Source organism: Geospiza fortis, unplaced genomic scaffold (genome assembly GCF_000277835.1).
Source record: "Geospiza fortis unplaced genomic scaffold, GeoFor_1.0 scaffold182, whole genome shotgun sequence".
Classification (NCBI taxonomy): domain Eukaryota; kingdom Metazoa; phylum Chordata; class Aves; order Passeriformes; family Thraupidae; genus Geospiza; species Geospiza fortis.
The window spans coordinates 2,906,851-2,923,631 of record NW_005054367.1 but is presented as its reverse complement, the minus strand read 5'-3'; the positions used below and the strand labels follow the sequence as shown (position 1 = coordinate 2,923,631).

The window sequence follows — 16,781 nt, the reverse complement described above, 5'->3', positions numbered from 1 at the left end:
TCGCAGCCGCTGCAGCCCCACGCGGCCGGTGCCAAATTATTCACGGAATTACACAATCCTTAGGGCTGGATTGCCCAGAGAGGTTGTGGAGTCGCCGTCACTGGAGATAGTCAATAGATGTTTACTCAGAATCCACCTAAAGCAGGGAGGTTGGACCGGATGATCCACTGTGATCCCTCCAACCTGACCGATTCTGTGAAAGGGACCTCTGGAGATCATCCTGTTCAAACCTCCTGCCAAGGCAGGGTCGCCTGGACACAGGAATATGTCCAGGTGGGTTTGGAATGTCTCCAGAGAGGGAGACTCCGCGTCCTTCCTGAGCATCCTGTTCCAGCGCTCTGCCAGAGTCAATGTAACAAAGTTCTTCCTCCTTTTTGAAGTGGAACTTCCTGTGGTTTAGCTCATGGCTGTAATAATTCCGAGTGATTTGTGTGTTTTAATATGTCCATGGCACGCACACAGTGCATGTATCTGGATGTTCTCATATCCCCTTCACCTTCATCCCTTTCCATTTGCCCCATCTGAAGCAGTGGGTTGTATATCCAAATGTGTCCTGCTTCCCCATCCTGCTAGGGATGGGTTAAATCCTGGAGGAGTGCTGTGGTCCTTCTTTATACGCAGGCTGCATATAGACCCCTCTGCCTGCTGCTGTAGGAGCTGGGATTTGCACCCAAACCTGGCTTCCCAGTGTCTTTGTGTGAATCAAGACACTGAACCTGGATGCTCAGGTTTCTGCTTGAAATTCTGATTTGTAGGCACAGCCGGGTATTGCTGCACTGCAAATGGAAACTCTGCCCAAGTTGTGCAGAGACCTGAACATGTTAAAAATAGGTGTTCGAGCATAAATCACCATTATGGTTGTGCTGAAGTTTAGGAGCTTGAAAAGACACATCCAGGTTAAGTTGATCAAGTGTTTTTATGGGGACATGCTGCAAGCAGAGAGCCAATTAAGCTGCAGTGGGTCAGAGCCATTTTTAAGCTAGTGCAGGTTGGTAATGAGTTGTGCCAGGGCACAGATAATGGCTCTACACTACTGTGGTAAAAATGGGGATGGCCTTGTTATTTGAATGCAGCTCCTTGAGATGACAGAATTGTAGGTTCTTTTTTAATCAGTTTCTTTAGCAGCAGTTTGCACTCTCCCCCTGGTTGGATTATGTGAGCTCCTTCTTGCCTTTCTTCTCAGCTCTTACTGTCTTTCTTCAGAACTAGGTGAACTTAAGTGAAGATAGATGAGGAGAGGTTGTGGTACCCTTCTAATTTGTGCTTACAAGAAGGCTCAACTTTATGGAGTTGGGGATATTGCTTTCTGTTGCAGTAGCTCAAAACACACTTGTATAATGCCCTCTGAGCTTTTCCAAATGGGCAGAGTTTGATTTGCTCACCACCTGGGGAGCAGGAAAGGTGTTCAAGGTACCCTAAAGGGTCTGCGAGGTTCCTTGGTGAGATAAGGCAAAAAAAAGAAGGTGACAAAGAAAAAGAAGGCGTACGACATCTTTAAGATACTGTATTCTTGGGAGGAATTGGAAAAGCTGGCTACTGTGATGCAAGCCATGAGCCTGGTAACATGTTTGCCATTCTTTAACCATGCCTGTAGCCTGATCTTGTGCATTACAGGAGAAAGAAAATACAAACAAACAAACCCGCATGCTGCTGAATAGGTAACATTCTGGAAATTCGCATAATAACTTGTTTAATGTAAAATTATGCCCTACTTTCAGTGAGTTGTATGGATTGGGGTGATTTTTTTTTTTTCATTTTGTCTGTGGGAATTAAATTATAAATAAATGAGTCATCAGTGCTATTCAAATTTGCTAGATTTTGTTAACTTCCTGTTTTATATCTTCTAGTTGAAAGTCATTGCTATTGATGAACAGCTGAGGGTCATTTATGAGGATAATGTTCATTTTGATAAGGACCTTCCAGAATTTAAGTAAGGCTTTTTATATTTTATATTTTATTTGGATAATGTAATTTAAAGCTTTGGAGATTGGGGTGAGGGGACTGTTGCCCTATTTGGTCTCACTGATATTTATGGAGGCATAGAAAAAATCATGCAATGCTCATGTTTCCCATTCTGCAAGGATAGTATATGCTCTTCCTTCATTGAATAAATGTAAATGTAACAAGAGCTCCCAAACAAGAGATAAATTAGAAAATACACTCCAAAATATTACATATAAATAAACCATTCTTTTTCTTTTGGAACTTCAGACTTGTGGACATGACTGGGTGGGATGCTCTCAGAACAGCATGTAAATTGCATGAGGGGAACATCTAAAAGGCATTTGGAGATAAATTCAGTTGTTAAAATGTGGGATGGCAGTATTTGCTTACTTAAATGATAGAATAGAATTGAAAAATGTCATCCTCCAGTCACAAGTTCCAATAAAACACATTTATTTACTTGATAGTTTAACAGCAGAATTGAACTTCATCTTTGAGATTCAAGTCAATAATTGTGACAGGAATAATTATGAATCACATGCAGCCAATGAGCAATATCAGGAATGAATTCTATCACAGATCTTTAGGATCAGGGCCTTTCCTTTAAAATCACTTATTTTGCAATTGTGTCAAACATGTCGCCTCCTAGGAGCTGGCTTTTACTTTTCCATGTTTCAAACACTGATCCTTGCTCTTAACATAAAAGCATTGCAAATTCTCTTTGGTCATTATAAACTTGAAGAACTCTACTTGGCAGGGAAAAAAATTGCTGAATTTACCAAAAGAAAATCCTGTTTTTCTGTAGGACTCAAGGTGGAGTCTACATTCACAGTGACAGACTGACAGTCACTTCACCAGTGCTAATGTGGGTCAAGGTATGAACAAACTTTATATGGATCAACTTTTTCCTTGCTGTTACAGAAATGAAAGTTTATTGTGAGCAATAGTGGAACCCATCATCAAATAAAAATAGTCCTTTTGCTCACATTCTGTTTCTTTGAAGTGTTGTTCTGTGTCTTTGGTATGCAAATAGTGATGCTCTCAACAAACATAGTAGAAATTGCTAACATTTTGATGGGTTTTTTTGTTTGTTTGTTCACTTTCTACTATTACAGCATTCTACAGTGTGAGAAATTCCTTCCTGACTTTACTTCATTTGAAAAAAAGACTTTTTTCCCCCCTTCATACACAAATGGGGCAGCTGTCACTTTGCCTTGCTTAAAACTGTTTTTTTTTGTGTAGAACCCATATTACTTAAACTATTTAATTGAAGATAAGTTCTGCTTGTCAATTGATGTTGCAGCTGGTAAGTGGTGAAAGGGCCATTTATTTACTGGCTCCCAGTTACTTTGACTGATGTTTATTTTGAAGTACAGCATTTTTTTTCTATTTTAAAATAAGGCCTTTCTTACTTCTGTGCAGATTCTGCAGTACTTACATGTAGGCACACAGTTTGGGGTAATTGGGGATGGGGCTGAGCCTCATCCCCAATGGGCTACAGCTCTGAAAAGCAGCATTGACAGCAATGAGCCATGGAGAGCCCAGGTGTATTAATCACCAAAGGGAGCAGAGGGCACACTGGTGCAATGCATTAACATGAGGGTATAAAAGGCTGGGCTAAAGAACAAGAAGGGCAGATGCCTGCAGCCTTCTGAAGTGGGAGTGTGTTGCTCTGTATGGGCAGATGCCTGAAGCCTTCTGATGTGGTAAGGTGTTGCTGTGTATGGACAAATGCTTAAAGCCTTCTGGAATTGTGTGGTGATGCTCTGTGTGTCCTGGCCATCTCAACTGTGGCATATGCTGTGACACTTACATGGTACTCTGTAAATTCTTCTTACTAGGGAGGTTTGAGTAGTTAAAATAATAGAAAGGTCACAGAACCCCCAGTTGGTGATCCACAGTAGCTGACAAGGGTTTCCTATATTTGCTTGATGTTGGTTTTTTGAACCATAATGAAGAGGCACTGTTTTGATTATTAAATTAATAATATGGTGGTATAGGTATATGTGATGTTTCTTTGAAAGTCTTGCAGTGGTCCATTTGTCAAGAGAGTCTGGGAAATGCTGATCTAAATTAAACTATTTAAAGATAGATTAATTTTTTTTTGCTTTAAACTTCAGGAAAATGTGTCAAGAACAAAATTTACCTAGGTGCTTGAAGTGCTGAAATCACTTGAAATATCTTTCCGTTCAAGACTCTGTGAATTTGTTGACACTGGTGGCATTGGTATTGAGGTTACCTAATGTCTTGTAGGATGGGGTGCAGGGTGTACCCTATTAAGATTTCATAGATTTTTCAAAAGTAAGAACAGAGAGGATAATCTTGCTTTGTGTCTAGCACTCTTAAAGCGCTTTTTAATGAACTGAAGTTCTTTAATTTTTTGCTCTTATTTAGGATTCAAAGAGTGAATCTTTGTGATTTAGTTTCTTTAAGGATCTTATTTTTCCCCTGTGTGACTCAACTTTTCTTTTATGGACTCTCAATAAATTAATTTATGCAGATTTTTGAAAAGTCCATAGTCATTAACTAATTTTTCATTATCTGCCAATGAACTCTTATCAGTGATGACATGAATTTACTGTTTAATTCCGGATTGTGAGTATGCATAATTTGATAGCTCGTTACTGTCATTCTTGATTCTGTTTGTTGTTGTAGGCACTGGATATGATCTTGGAAAAGATGAAGTCTTCAGGCTTTGACTTCTCTCAAGTCAGAGCAATGTCTGGTGCTGGCCAGGTTAGTTTATACAAAAAAGTTCAGTTTTACTGCATTTCTTTGAGTGTAAGGTGGAGTGATAAATTTAAACAATTGTATGGCAGAAGACTGTAATGGCATAAAATAATATCTAAACCTGTAAAAAATAATATCTAAACTTCTACATAAGCATCCACACACAGACATTCCCTGGGGGAGCTGGACACCTGAAGCACACAGAGCAATCACTGAAAGATGGTGGGAGTGGAGGATGAAGTTTGCAGTGTAATTGTTTAGATCAGCTTAGTGCAGAGCTACTTGGCTTCATGTTGTTTTAATTATCTGTTAATTTTGAATTTCAGCAGATCCAGGTGCTTGTGGAAAATGGGGTAGGAAAGCCAGCAAGGAGCACAGTTTGCTAAAAGCACAGTAACATCTCACTGAGCAGTTTTTTGTTGGCTTGGACAGGGATCAGCACAGAAACAACGAAACCCAAATGATGCAGAAATGACAAAAATGAGTCCATGATTTAGCCTTGTAGAGCAAAATGCCTTTTTTTTTTTAAATTTATAGAACCCACCCTGACATTTGGTCGGTTAGCCAGTCTCCTCCTAGTACTCCAGTGAATCAACAGGGGCTTTTATAACTTTCACAGATGATATTCAGGGTGAGGACAGCACCAAAGCAATAGCTAAATCTGTCATGTGACGTTTAGGTTATTCATCTTGATGTATCTGGGACTAATTAATCAAAACCCTTGCTTTTATCTCCATGTTTCATTGATTGCAGTTGAAAGTCTGAGCAAAGTGTCTGAAAATCAGAGCTGGTATCAAGGCTCTGTTATGAATTCTTCAGTGGAGCACAAGTTGGGGACTGCCAAGTACCCCCACCTTACTCAAGTGAATAAAGGGAGTGGAGTGCATTTCCAGACTGCCCATATTCCTTTTATTTTGCCCCGTCCAGCAAGGGGCACAGGCTTGTAACTGATGGATCAGGGTGCTCTGCTGAAATAGCACAGAACTAAATCTTGGCTGTGGAACCCTGGCTACAGCTCAAAGAGACCTCAAATAAGTATCTAAAGCCATTAGCAATGCAATAATTGTCCCCACTAGATAATTCTGCAATTCAAAATAATGTTCTGATTTGCTCAATCTTAAATAAGAGATTTTTGAGACTCTTGATTTGAAATGGGCCATTTTTGGGTCCTGGTTTGGAGAGAGCTCTTTTGTTCCTTAGAATGTAAGACCAGGATATAAACTTTGAAGCTTGGGAGGGCATTTCCAACTCCTGTTTCTGTGTTTTCTACAGCAACATGGGAGTGTGTACTGGAAAAAAGGAAGCATCCAGATTTTAAAGAATGCATCATCTGAACTGCCTTTACACCAATCAGTAAAGGTAAGGTGCACAAAAGCTGTGAAGGGAGGGCTACACTGTCCTTTTTCTGATCCTTACAAGTTGCTTTTCTTCCTCCTTTTTGGCTGGGCTGCAAGCCCCTGCAGCACAAATGAAATGTAGTAGTTATTCCTTCAGTTGCAGGACTTTTGACATTTCATTTTCTCCTGAATGGCTGTATATTCTGCTTTAAAAGCTTACAGGTGCCAGTGGGTGTCCCAGAATCTTTCTGTGTCAGAGTAACAGCCTCTTTGTTCTTCTAGAAATTGTACTATTTTTTTAAACAAATCTGTAAATATTTTACATTTTTAAGATTATTTATATTAACAAAAAATTTTGGTGAAAAGGACCGGTGTACCCGAGTTTCGTTGCAGGATGTGCAAGTGATTTCATAAGAAAATATGCCTATTTGAAAAGACCAGTTTACACTTGCCTCTGAAGGGATAGAAGTGTAATGTTGTGTAGACTTAAAATCCTAACCAAGTTCCTTGTTGACCTCAACATTTTATGTGTGTGATTGGTGAGCTTTGAACACAGACTTGACAAGCTTTTATTTAAAAAGAAAAATTGGGAGAACTCAGCTTTCCTCTGGAAGACCCTTCTTCCCTTACTTCAGTGTCAGAAAGGGCAGATGTATGCTGAAAGGGAGACTTTTGTGTTAAATGTGCTAAATCATTAGTTTTGTTACTGTCTCATCTGTGTAAAGCTCATAGAAATGGCATTAGAATGCTGGAATAAATTGTGTATTAAGCCTCAGTTGTATTTCCAGGTGGTTGTGCCATGCATTAAGGAGAAATGTGTTAGCAGAGCTGTGGGAAGATAATCTGATGGTTTGTGGAGGGGTTCTAAAAGGGGCTGGGGTTTTGGCTACCAGAGGGTGTGCTGCAGGGTCTGTGAAGTGACAGCAGGAAAAGAATGTTGCTTTCCTCTGATGCCAAGTTTGGGTTGAACTTTTCATCCCTGGCCAACATTGTACCCAATATCTGCTTTCTGTAATTGCTGAGAGAAGGGCAGGAGGCGTGTCAGAGAGCTGAGCTGTGAGCTGATATGTATGGCTGCTGTATTTCATTACTCTAGCAGGGACTTCTCAGAGATCAGACTTGCTAATAAAGGGTGTTCTTGATTACAGGGCTGTTTTTCAGTCAGTGACAGTCCCATCTGGATGGATTCCAGCACAGCCTCCCAGTGCAGAGCCCTGGAGAAAGCCCTGGGGGGAGCCCAGCACCTGGCCAGTGTCACTGGCTCCAGGGCCTATGAGGTAAGGAATGGATGAGGAGGAAGTTCCCAGCAGAATCCTGTGCTGGAAACAATTCTGTCACCCCAGGGAGCTGCAGCAGGTAACTATCAGCCATTATCCAGGAAAGACAGAGCTTTTGGAGAAACCTCAACCATACTGTGCTTTGCATTAGTCTCACAAAGGGAGATGCAGAAATTTCACAGTGAAGTGAACCAAACACTGGATTTTTTTGCTGCATTTGGCCAGTGGTTCCCAAATGCAGTGTTGGGTGGCCATGCTTGAAGTCTCAGGGCCTGGTTGTCCCCTGGGAGCATCTTGTGTGGCCACATTTCTATTGGAATGGAAACCCAGTTTGTGTTACGTGTTTGTTTAGGGTAAATCCATCCACCTATTTGTGAATCATGCTCTAGGTTACTTCTGCAATTAAAAGATTGGCCTTTTAATATTCCTCGGAGGCTGACAAGCAGCTGTTGACCTAAGAGAAGTGTTTCAGAGGCTTGGGACGCTGTCAGAGATTCACTGTCACTTGTCTCCTCTCCCTGAGTCTTCCCTCCTTGTAACTGTGACAATGAGTTCTGGAGTGGGATCAGGGCTGCCCTGCAGGCACCTCAGCCCCTGGCTACATATACTCTTGATTAATCAGAAGAAGGCTTTAACCTCCCAAACTGATGTTTCTGTTTCTGAATCATCATCATGGCTGATGTTGAAATCAGACTTTGCATACTACTAACATTTTTTTTCACTTGTTAAATGTTAAGGTTTTAGTGTTAAAAGGTTTTTTGATTATCTGACACAATACATGGATGAAAAATAAATATTCTTATGTTTTTAGCCTGTGCTGGAGTTTCTGCTTTGAGTATGAAACTTCCTGCTTTAATTTCAATTCACCTGCCTCACAGGCAGGTATATAGATTGTGTAGCTTAAACCTTTTCAAGGATTTGAAGGCAGCATTTGAATTGTGCTGGTTCCTGTGCACAGAATAAGTGTGATTCATTCCATTGAACTGTCATTTCTGAAATGTAAATTATGGATAGTAATGCTTTTCCACATGCCTTTTTTTCAAAAGGTGAACAAAATTCTCATAATGAGACTATGTGTTATACCCTGTTTAGTGCAGATTGCCTGCTGTGCACTGACTTTCATCATGCATCAGGCAAATTAAATATCCAAAGTGCAATGTTCTGAACTCATTACAGAGAGTTAATGATTATTGACTCCATTTAGGGTTTGTGTTTCTAATAATTTGCATTTCTTTCTCAGCGTTTTACAGGAAACCAGATAGCAAAGATTTACAGCCAGAATCCTGAGGTCTACAAGCAAACTGAGGTTGGCTTAACTTCAATTCCCTTATTGGAAAACATGGTTGAAAGTCTCTTAAAATTTATTTTGTGCAGATGTTTTTACAGACCTTTTTGCTAAAGATTATTCTGATTCTTGTGTTTGAATTTAAGATGAAAATAGAATGTTAAAAATTCTGTTAAATTATTAGTGGTTAGGTAGATAAAAATCCGACATCAGTTCTATTTTGAGTGTTATACTTCTCAAGCTGGAGAATGGAGCTGTAAACTGAAGTTGTTGGGGGAGGAGAACCTCAGACCATCCCACTCCTATCAGTTTGGTGCCAGAATGAGATACCCAGAGCCTGGAGGAGCATGGCAAATCAGCAGGAGAGAACCTGAAGGACAGCAGCAGCCAGCAAAGGCACCTTCATGGGTGGAACAGATTAAATGTCCGGGAAAACACACATGGCGTGGGGAATAAACAGGAGCTAGAGGGTCATGGTCCTTTTGGCATCATAGGGATGCCTTCTGGAGTGTTGGAATGGAAGGATACAGGCTCTCCTAAGCTGGTTCATATTCGAGGATCACCTCCTCCAAACTCTGAAGTGATGCATCCCAACTAAGATTAAGTCAGGCAAAACCATCAGGAGGCCTGTGTGGATGAGGAAATTGCTGCTGGACAAACTCAAACACAAAAAAGAAGCCTACAGAAGGTGGAAATAAAAGCAGTAGACTGGTAGGAGTACAGAGAGGCTCTTTGAGCAGTTAGGGGTTAGGTCAGGGAAGCTAAAGCTCTGACAAAATTAAATCTGGCCAGGGACATCAAGGGCAATGAGAAAAGCATTTATAGGTATGTCTGTGTTAAAAAGAAGATTTTTGAGAAATGTAGGCCCTCTCCAAAGGAAATGGGAGACCTGGTTACCTAGGCTGTGAAGAGGGCCAGGTACTCAAGGACTTTTTTGCCTTGACCTTCACTGGTAAGAATTCCAGCCACGCCACCTGAGTCACAGCAGGCAGAGACAGGGACTGGGATGAGGAAGAACCACCCAGTTTAGGAGAAGATTGAGTTCAAGACCATTTAAGAAACAGGAAGCTACACCTGATGAAATACTTCTGTATGTCCTGGGAGGGAACTGGTGGGTGAAGAGGCTAAGCCCTTATCCATTGTATTTGAGAAGTTGTGGCAGTCTGGTGAAGTTCCCATTGACTGGAAAAGGAGAAACATAGACCCTGTTTTTTTAAAGGGGAGTAAAGAAGACCTGGTTTTCCATTACTTCAGTTCTTGATAGCATTTTTTTTTGTGTGGGCTTAGTTTTTATAAATCTCACCCCTGTATGAAGCAGTTCATTTCATGAGAAAGTGAATTGCACGTTGATTCTGCATTTTGTTGGAGAATGCTTGATTTTTAATTTTTTTCCCCTTTTCTTTTGCATTCTCATTGTAACTAGTAAGGTATAAGTTTAAACAGAACACTGATATGGTCTGGTCATAAGCTCAAGACTAAATTTAGAGAAAGATATGTTACTGGGGGGAAGTGGGACTGAGAACTGGTTAAACCAATTTCAGACTTTGAGGGCTGTTTGAACTGATGGCAACTTCTAGCAATAAAACTTATGCAAAATGCATTCAAGCACAAAACATCTCTCTGCCAGAGCTGCTCTTGGGGACCATCAAGGAGCCCTTAACAGCTTGGCAGTCTCAATGACATGTGGAAGGTGGATGTTTTTGCTTCTGTAGGTCAGCTTGCTAAACTGGCTGGCTGATTCACAGTTTAACTTCATCCTTTTTTTCCTTCCATTTCAGGCAGCTAGTGCCCGCTGGGGCACCACAGAAGGTAGGCCTTTGTTACCTGAGCACAATGTGATGTATTCTTGGGGAGAGATGCACAAAGAGCAAGTGCATCATTAAATTTCCTGGCCATTACAACCACCTCTTAGATCTCTGGCTACAGGCTGCCCTTGAATGCTGTGAAGCAGTGATTTTGTGTTCATTAATAAAAACCTGTCACTTCTGGCTTGCTCCACCTGTGGAAGTTTGATTCTATTTAGTTATTGGGTAAAAACCATATTTCTTCTGAGTGAGTCACAGCACAGAATGAGGGATTTGTCTGCTTTTGTGCCAGCTTCTCGGGATCAGGCAGTACTTGATCATGCAGAAAGCCTGGTGGTAGCTGGTTAACCTGGTAGCTCACACAGCAGATGGGAAGAGGAGGAAGGTTCATGGTGGATCAGTGTCCTGTGTCCTAGGGGGCATTTTTTGGCCAGCCCTGCAGCTGGATGTCATGCAGCTGCAGCATGCCCTGAGGCAGAGCTGCAGGCAGGGGCTCAGTTCAAAGCTGTTTGTTATAGAGTAACTCCAGGGAGGTCCGGGGGCTCAGCTGGGAGGAAGGCAAGGGGTCACAAAGAGGTGCTAAAGGTGTTTACAGAGCTTCTGAAAGGTTCCAGACCTGTGCTGTGGGTGGGGCAGAGCAGGGTTCTGAGCATTTCCCCTGTCATCAACACACAGGTGGTTTTGTGGTGTTTGGTTTTTTTTGGTGTGTGTTGTGTTGTTTTTTTTTTTCTTAGAAAGTGCTTTTCTTTGAAAATGAGGTTTCTTTATTTTTTTAAAAAATTCTTTCTGTGATAGACTGAAGTGGTGGATTCATGCTAACACAGTATGATAACATACTAGGTGTGTTTTGCATGTTTCAGAAGGCAGAGCTATTAACAGCTTTTATCATGGGGTTACTTTTAGATTGAGATGTGCTGTTTTACTGTGATGGTCAGAACTGAATAATCCTTGTAGGTGTATTTTTGTGTGCTTTCTGGGCCTAACCTTAAGCATTTATTAACATTTGCTGCTTCCAATTATTTTATTTGTTTTCCACTTTCTTTGAAGTGAATAGTGATGTGACTCACTATTTTTCACTGTGTTGGGGTTTTTTTTTTTGCAGAGAATCTCTTTGGTCAGCAGCTTTGCAGCTTCCCTTTTCCTAGGAGCTTATGCACCCATTGATTACAGTGATGGTAAGTGTGGGCTTTTTTCACAGTAAATTTACTAAAGGATATTTTCTTTCCCATCCCCACATTCCATAGATGGGGGACAAGGTGTCTGGTATTTATTTTCAATCTTTAAATTTTAATGACAAGTATATTAGATTTTAAGCTCAGTTACTCCTTTCAGTTTGTTGTTTGCTATGCTCATCTCTCCCCATCATACTGATTCCCATTTCTATCAAATGGATCCACAGAAAATATCCATAAATGGAATTATAGCTTGTTTCATTATTTTGTGATGTATAAAGGAGTGGTGAAAGATCTCCTAGAAGCATCAGAAAGTTGTGGAATCTTAAACTGAACTTTAGAGTTCTGCTATTTGTTCTTTGGTTTTGCTGGTTTAGCTCAGAGGTGCACAGGATGTGAATGTGTTGTATATTGTGATGATTTCTTCCCCACCTAACTGGAGTATGGATCTACCAGAGAAGTATATTTTCAAAATGAACCAGGAAAAAAAAGCATAAATGAAGCAAAATGTACTAAACCAGTTAAAAAAAAACTTCCATATCTCTCCATTCATCATAACAAAGACAAAAAAGTGACAAGTCTGTCTCTTTTCTGTTCTGTGTTATCTCAGTTATCCTGCTTTTAAATGGCAATTACAAAGGAAAGCATTTTCCTGGGAGTTCTGCTGTTATTTCTAAAAAACATTTCTGATTTCTGCTCTGAAACTAAAAGAAGATATATTTCAGAGCTGAAAGGTTAGATAACAAGGCCCTCTACAGAATTTTTGTATTCTAGAGTCATGGTTGACACCCATGTGTTAAGACCCATTCATTTTTTTCTCCTTTGTTATTCCATCAAATGTTACAGGAAAAGACAAGATGCCTCAATTTTAGCTAATGGACAACTTACTTGCTACCAGAGGTTCCAGTTGTACTTGAGACCTCAGAAATGGCAAGGCAATCCATGCTTATTTCATACCACTTGTGAGATTATGATGTCTGTTTTCTGGTCCTGTCCTTTTAGCCAAGTATTGCACAGCTGAATTTTATTTTATTTTTTGTGTATTATTGGCAACAACTCCTTGGAGATTTTCACTTTGCTCCTCAGCAAGTCCAAATATTGAGCACTTGGGCTGCTCAGCCACTTAGGTATTTCAAAGGGAGATAGTGAGATCTTTAGTTGCTTTTTCTGATAAAGAAACATGCTGGTTTTTTATTTTTCAATGAGAGTGAAGTGTTAATTTTGATTTGAATGTTTAAAATTATAAACATTTGAAATATCTCTGGTTTGGGTTTGTTTTTTTAAATTTTTTGGTAATGTTACTTTTCCTTTTCTGCTTGGAAGCAAGTGGAGGAAAGCCATGCTTCTCCAGTTTCAGAACATGAAAAATTGTTGGAAAACAAAATATTTTAAAGTAAAGAAAATTTAAATTTCCTTAATTAGAAAATTTCCTTAGAAAATGAGTCACATTTTTTCAAACAGCTCCAGAAGAGTGTGTTCTGTTACACCTGTGGGTATTTACAGAACCTGAATAAATGTTATGTGCTATTCAGAGCATGTAAGGTTATTAAATCTTTGTGAGAAAAGAGATAAGAGAACCAAGCAGGATGTTACAGTTCTCTTTACAAGACAAAAGATTTTTTGGCATTGTAAGCAATATTTTGCCTCATTCATTCCTTTCTTCTGTTAATATAATGAGAGAGAATTCTAATTCCAGTAATAAAATATAAGTATAGTGGATGCAGTAGTGATTTGGATGCAACTGAAAAAGTTGTTTTCTTGTCACTTACAATTTCTTGCAATTCACTTGATCTTTTACTTAGCACCTGTGTATTGTAGTTTAAAATGCATCTCTCAAAATAATATTCAGATAATAGACCTATTCTTCATTTCTGTAGGTTTAACTTCAGGTCATATCATCTTTAAAAGATCCTGTCAAATTGTTTAGCTCCACACAATAACTTATCTCCACATTGGCAGGTTATTGTGGGAAATGTGCTATTCAGTTTCAGAGTTTTTTCTTTTTCTTCTTAAAGGTCCAATCTTTTAAGGTTCAAATCACTTGTGAATGGCTGAGCACCCTGAGTGATTGATTTTAAAAAGTGAAATTACCTTGTAGTGGAATGATTTTGATTTCTATTGTGCAGATGTTAAAAGTAAGCTACATCCGGGACCTAAGAAGTCGAACGCTTGGGCCATTGTTTCTTTTAGAAGACACCTTAAGGAACAGAAATTCAGCTCTTGACCTAGAGAAACTTTTTCTTTTGAAATGCTTTTCCAAGAGCTTTAGGCAAATTGTAGCTTAGCATATTTGTTTTTTGTTGTTCTACCAAAAAAGGATGTGTTGGACTGAAGCTTTTCCAAAGGGGTGTGGTGGGCTGAATTTACTCCTCCTGTAGCTTGTGTGGTGTCAGCAGTTACACTTCTCATGGCTTTAGCTCTCTGAAAAGGCAATCTAGAGGGCTGTAATGCAGAAACATTAACTGCTTATAAATGTATGCAAATATTGATCTTTACTTTGTGGATGAATAAAACCAGTTAGTCTGCATGGCTGGGTCATTGTAATGGAAGTGTTTGTGTTCTCCCTTTTCCCCCAAGTGTTCAAGCACTTCTGTATTTGTAGTAAATATTAGCAAGTCCTGCTTGTGCTCCTGGTCATTCTGTGCTAAAAGCCAGTGATGTTTGCAGTGAAATATGGAAATTTATTAATCCATGTTTTGACCCTCTCCTCAGTTCTTACTGTGCCATGGCCTTGGCTGTTGACCTTCACTGCTGATGGGATGATAAGCCTGGGCTGCCTTTGATTTTTGCTGGTGTTCTACCCTTACTCCTCAGACTATTACTGATTTTGTATGTTAAACTTTGTGATGTTTAACATGAGCAGAGGTGCTAGAGTTAGGAACTCAGTGTGGATCACTCCTTGTATAATCAGAGGAGCATTCAGCTCTTTTTATTTTCCACAGAGACCCCCATGCCCACAGCTGGACAGTTTGAATCCAGCCCAACAGATTAATAGTTCTTCTAAAACAGTTGTTTCACACTTTTTAAATGAGTTTCTGAGGTTGGGGCAAATTGCTCACCTCTCTTTTCTCAGGGCATATGAAACTCTTTGTGCCACTGCAGCTACTAGTCAATAAACTGAATTGTTGTTTCTGTATAATGTAAACATTCAGTTATAAAGATTAGAGGCTTTTCTGTTTTATGCAGGAAAAATTGAAGGCTGCCCTAATGTCTTGTAAAATTGTATTGGAGGATTCTGGTGAAATATTTCTCTAGGTTTGTGGTATGTGGACAAAGAAGGATGAAAAAAACCAAACAAAAACCTGCAGAAAACAACAGCTAATCTTTCTGTAGAGAAATCCTATTTATTTAAAGATTCTGTTCCTCACTGCTTTAGTTTAGGGAAGAGGTTCTTGGCCTTTTAAATCATGGACTCTTCCAGGAAAATTTATAAATTTGTGTATTTCCTTGTAGAAAGTCCTGTTATGCCTGGGAGCATGGAACACGTGGCTGCTCACACCCTCTACCTCTGAAAGGTGCAGGTGGTGACTCTGGGCTCAGTTTGCCTTGTCAGGACACAGTTTACCCTGGGAAGGAGGGAATGGATGGATTTGAGAGTGATCTCTCATAGAGACATCAGATATGCTGGAGTAAATCTTGCCATATTTCCTTTTCTGGGTGTGTAGTAGTGATTTTGATGGCAGACAAGGATCCTTTGCCTGTGGGAGGGTTGTTGCACTTTGTGCTCTGTCAAATTCCTGCTATTTCAACAAATGCCAAATATTTAAAATTATAAATTGAATTGATTGATTGATTTGGATAAAATTAATTCTGTTTTTATGTTATTAAGTATAATCCAAATATCCTGCTGGTTGGCTTGGGTTATTCCAAGGTTTCAGCTCAAGTGTGCAGCACTTTCTGTTTAAAACACCGTGTGGAGCACTAGGTCCAGACAACACTGGGGGTGCTTAGGATTGTACTGATAAATATAAAGTTTATAAATGCTATTAAACCCATTTTTAAGTCTGTATGAAAAAGTCAGCTGGGAGTTGATAGGGTGGGCTAACTTGTGCTTGCAGAGTGTGTGTGGAGTGTATTGAAGGCTCTTTCTCAGAGCAGAAGCGCTGCTGGAGCTTTGTGATGTGCTGCCTGAGATGGGGCTTGAATCCTTTTCTTCCTCTGCATCCCAGCACTGCAAGCAAAGTCTTGTTCCACAGGCACTGCATGTGGCATCAGCTTCACCATCTTTGTGATTTGGGAAGCTTAAAAATGTATTGAACAGAAGGACATGCCAGGTTTTCCACTGTGCTCAACTGAGGATGGGGCTGCGTTTCTGAGATAAATAAATTGAGCGCTAAGCAGTCCTTGGAATAAAATTGGTATTAATCTAGAATAAGACTACTCTATCCCTGAGCAGCACTAACCAGAAATACAGATATTCATGTCTAATGAAGTGTTCAATTAAAGGCATCTTAGAATCATAAGCCAGGGGTGTGGAATGCTCAGTATGTTATATAGATTTGGCCACTAACCAACTTCAATTGACTTTTAAACCAGCAATAAAACAGTGAGAAAAGAGCAATGAGAAAGCAAAGCAAAACTGCAGAGGCCTTTCCCAGATCCAATGATAGTTCTGGTAAGGAAACAGGTGACCAAGTCAGTTATTTAGGTTTTTTTGCATCCTGTAAATCATTTCACAGAATCTGGCCTTCAGAGGTTTGCACACTTGCAGGTGTTGCAGGTTTCAGTTGGACTGCTCAGCATGCCTGAAAATCATGGCTTTGGTATTCAAAACTGGGTACCAAATTATCCTCAAAATTAGAGGCTTTATTTGAGAAATTGAAAAGGGAAATGTTGATATGGAGGAAGATTAGTCAGTGTGGATTTAGATGCTTATAGGATACTCTGCTCAAAGGCAGGAATAATGTAAAGCCATCCCACTGAGGGGTAACTTCTTCATTTTTAGGTCTTCTGAGCACAACACATCTTCAAGGGACATTGCTCCATCACTTTTAGTTACTTGGATGAAGTCCTTGTCTAAGGTGGAAGATTTGGGGAGGAGTTGATGGGGAGGCATTGATATCCTTGTCTTTACTCATAATTTGTGAATGACTGAATTGCCTAGTGCTTTGTACACCAGAGAAGCATTTTCTGCTACTTTTGCAGGTGAAAGCTCTCCAAAGGCTAAATTATCAGTATCCTTTATTCTTAGAAGAGCTGAAATCATTCTCTTTAAATGGAAAACATACATC

At 39.9% G+C, this 16,781-nt stretch overlaps 1 protein-coding gene across 1 annotated transcript in view; it reads left to right on the top strand.

Moving 5' to 3' along the window:
* Window positions 1-16,781, top strand: part of XYLB (xylulokinase) — an 82,252-nt gene that overhangs the window by 501 nt on the left and 64,970 nt on the right. Inside the window, exons 2-8 of the mRNA XM_005424341.2 lie at window positions 1,848-1,930; window positions 2,750-2,819; window positions 4,600-4,680; window positions 5,947-6,033; window positions 7,160-7,288; window positions 8,529-8,594; window positions 11,481-11,553. Of these exons, the coding sequence (XP_005424398.1) occupies window positions 1,848-1,930; window positions 2,750-2,819; window positions 4,600-4,680; window positions 5,947-6,033; window positions 7,160-7,288; window positions 8,529-8,594; window positions 11,481-11,553 (589 nt within the window). The remainder of the gene's footprint in view (window positions 1-1,847; window positions 1,931-2,749; window positions 2,820-4,599; window positions 4,681-5,946; window positions 6,034-7,159; window positions 7,289-8,528; window positions 8,595-11,480; window positions 11,554-16,781) is intronic.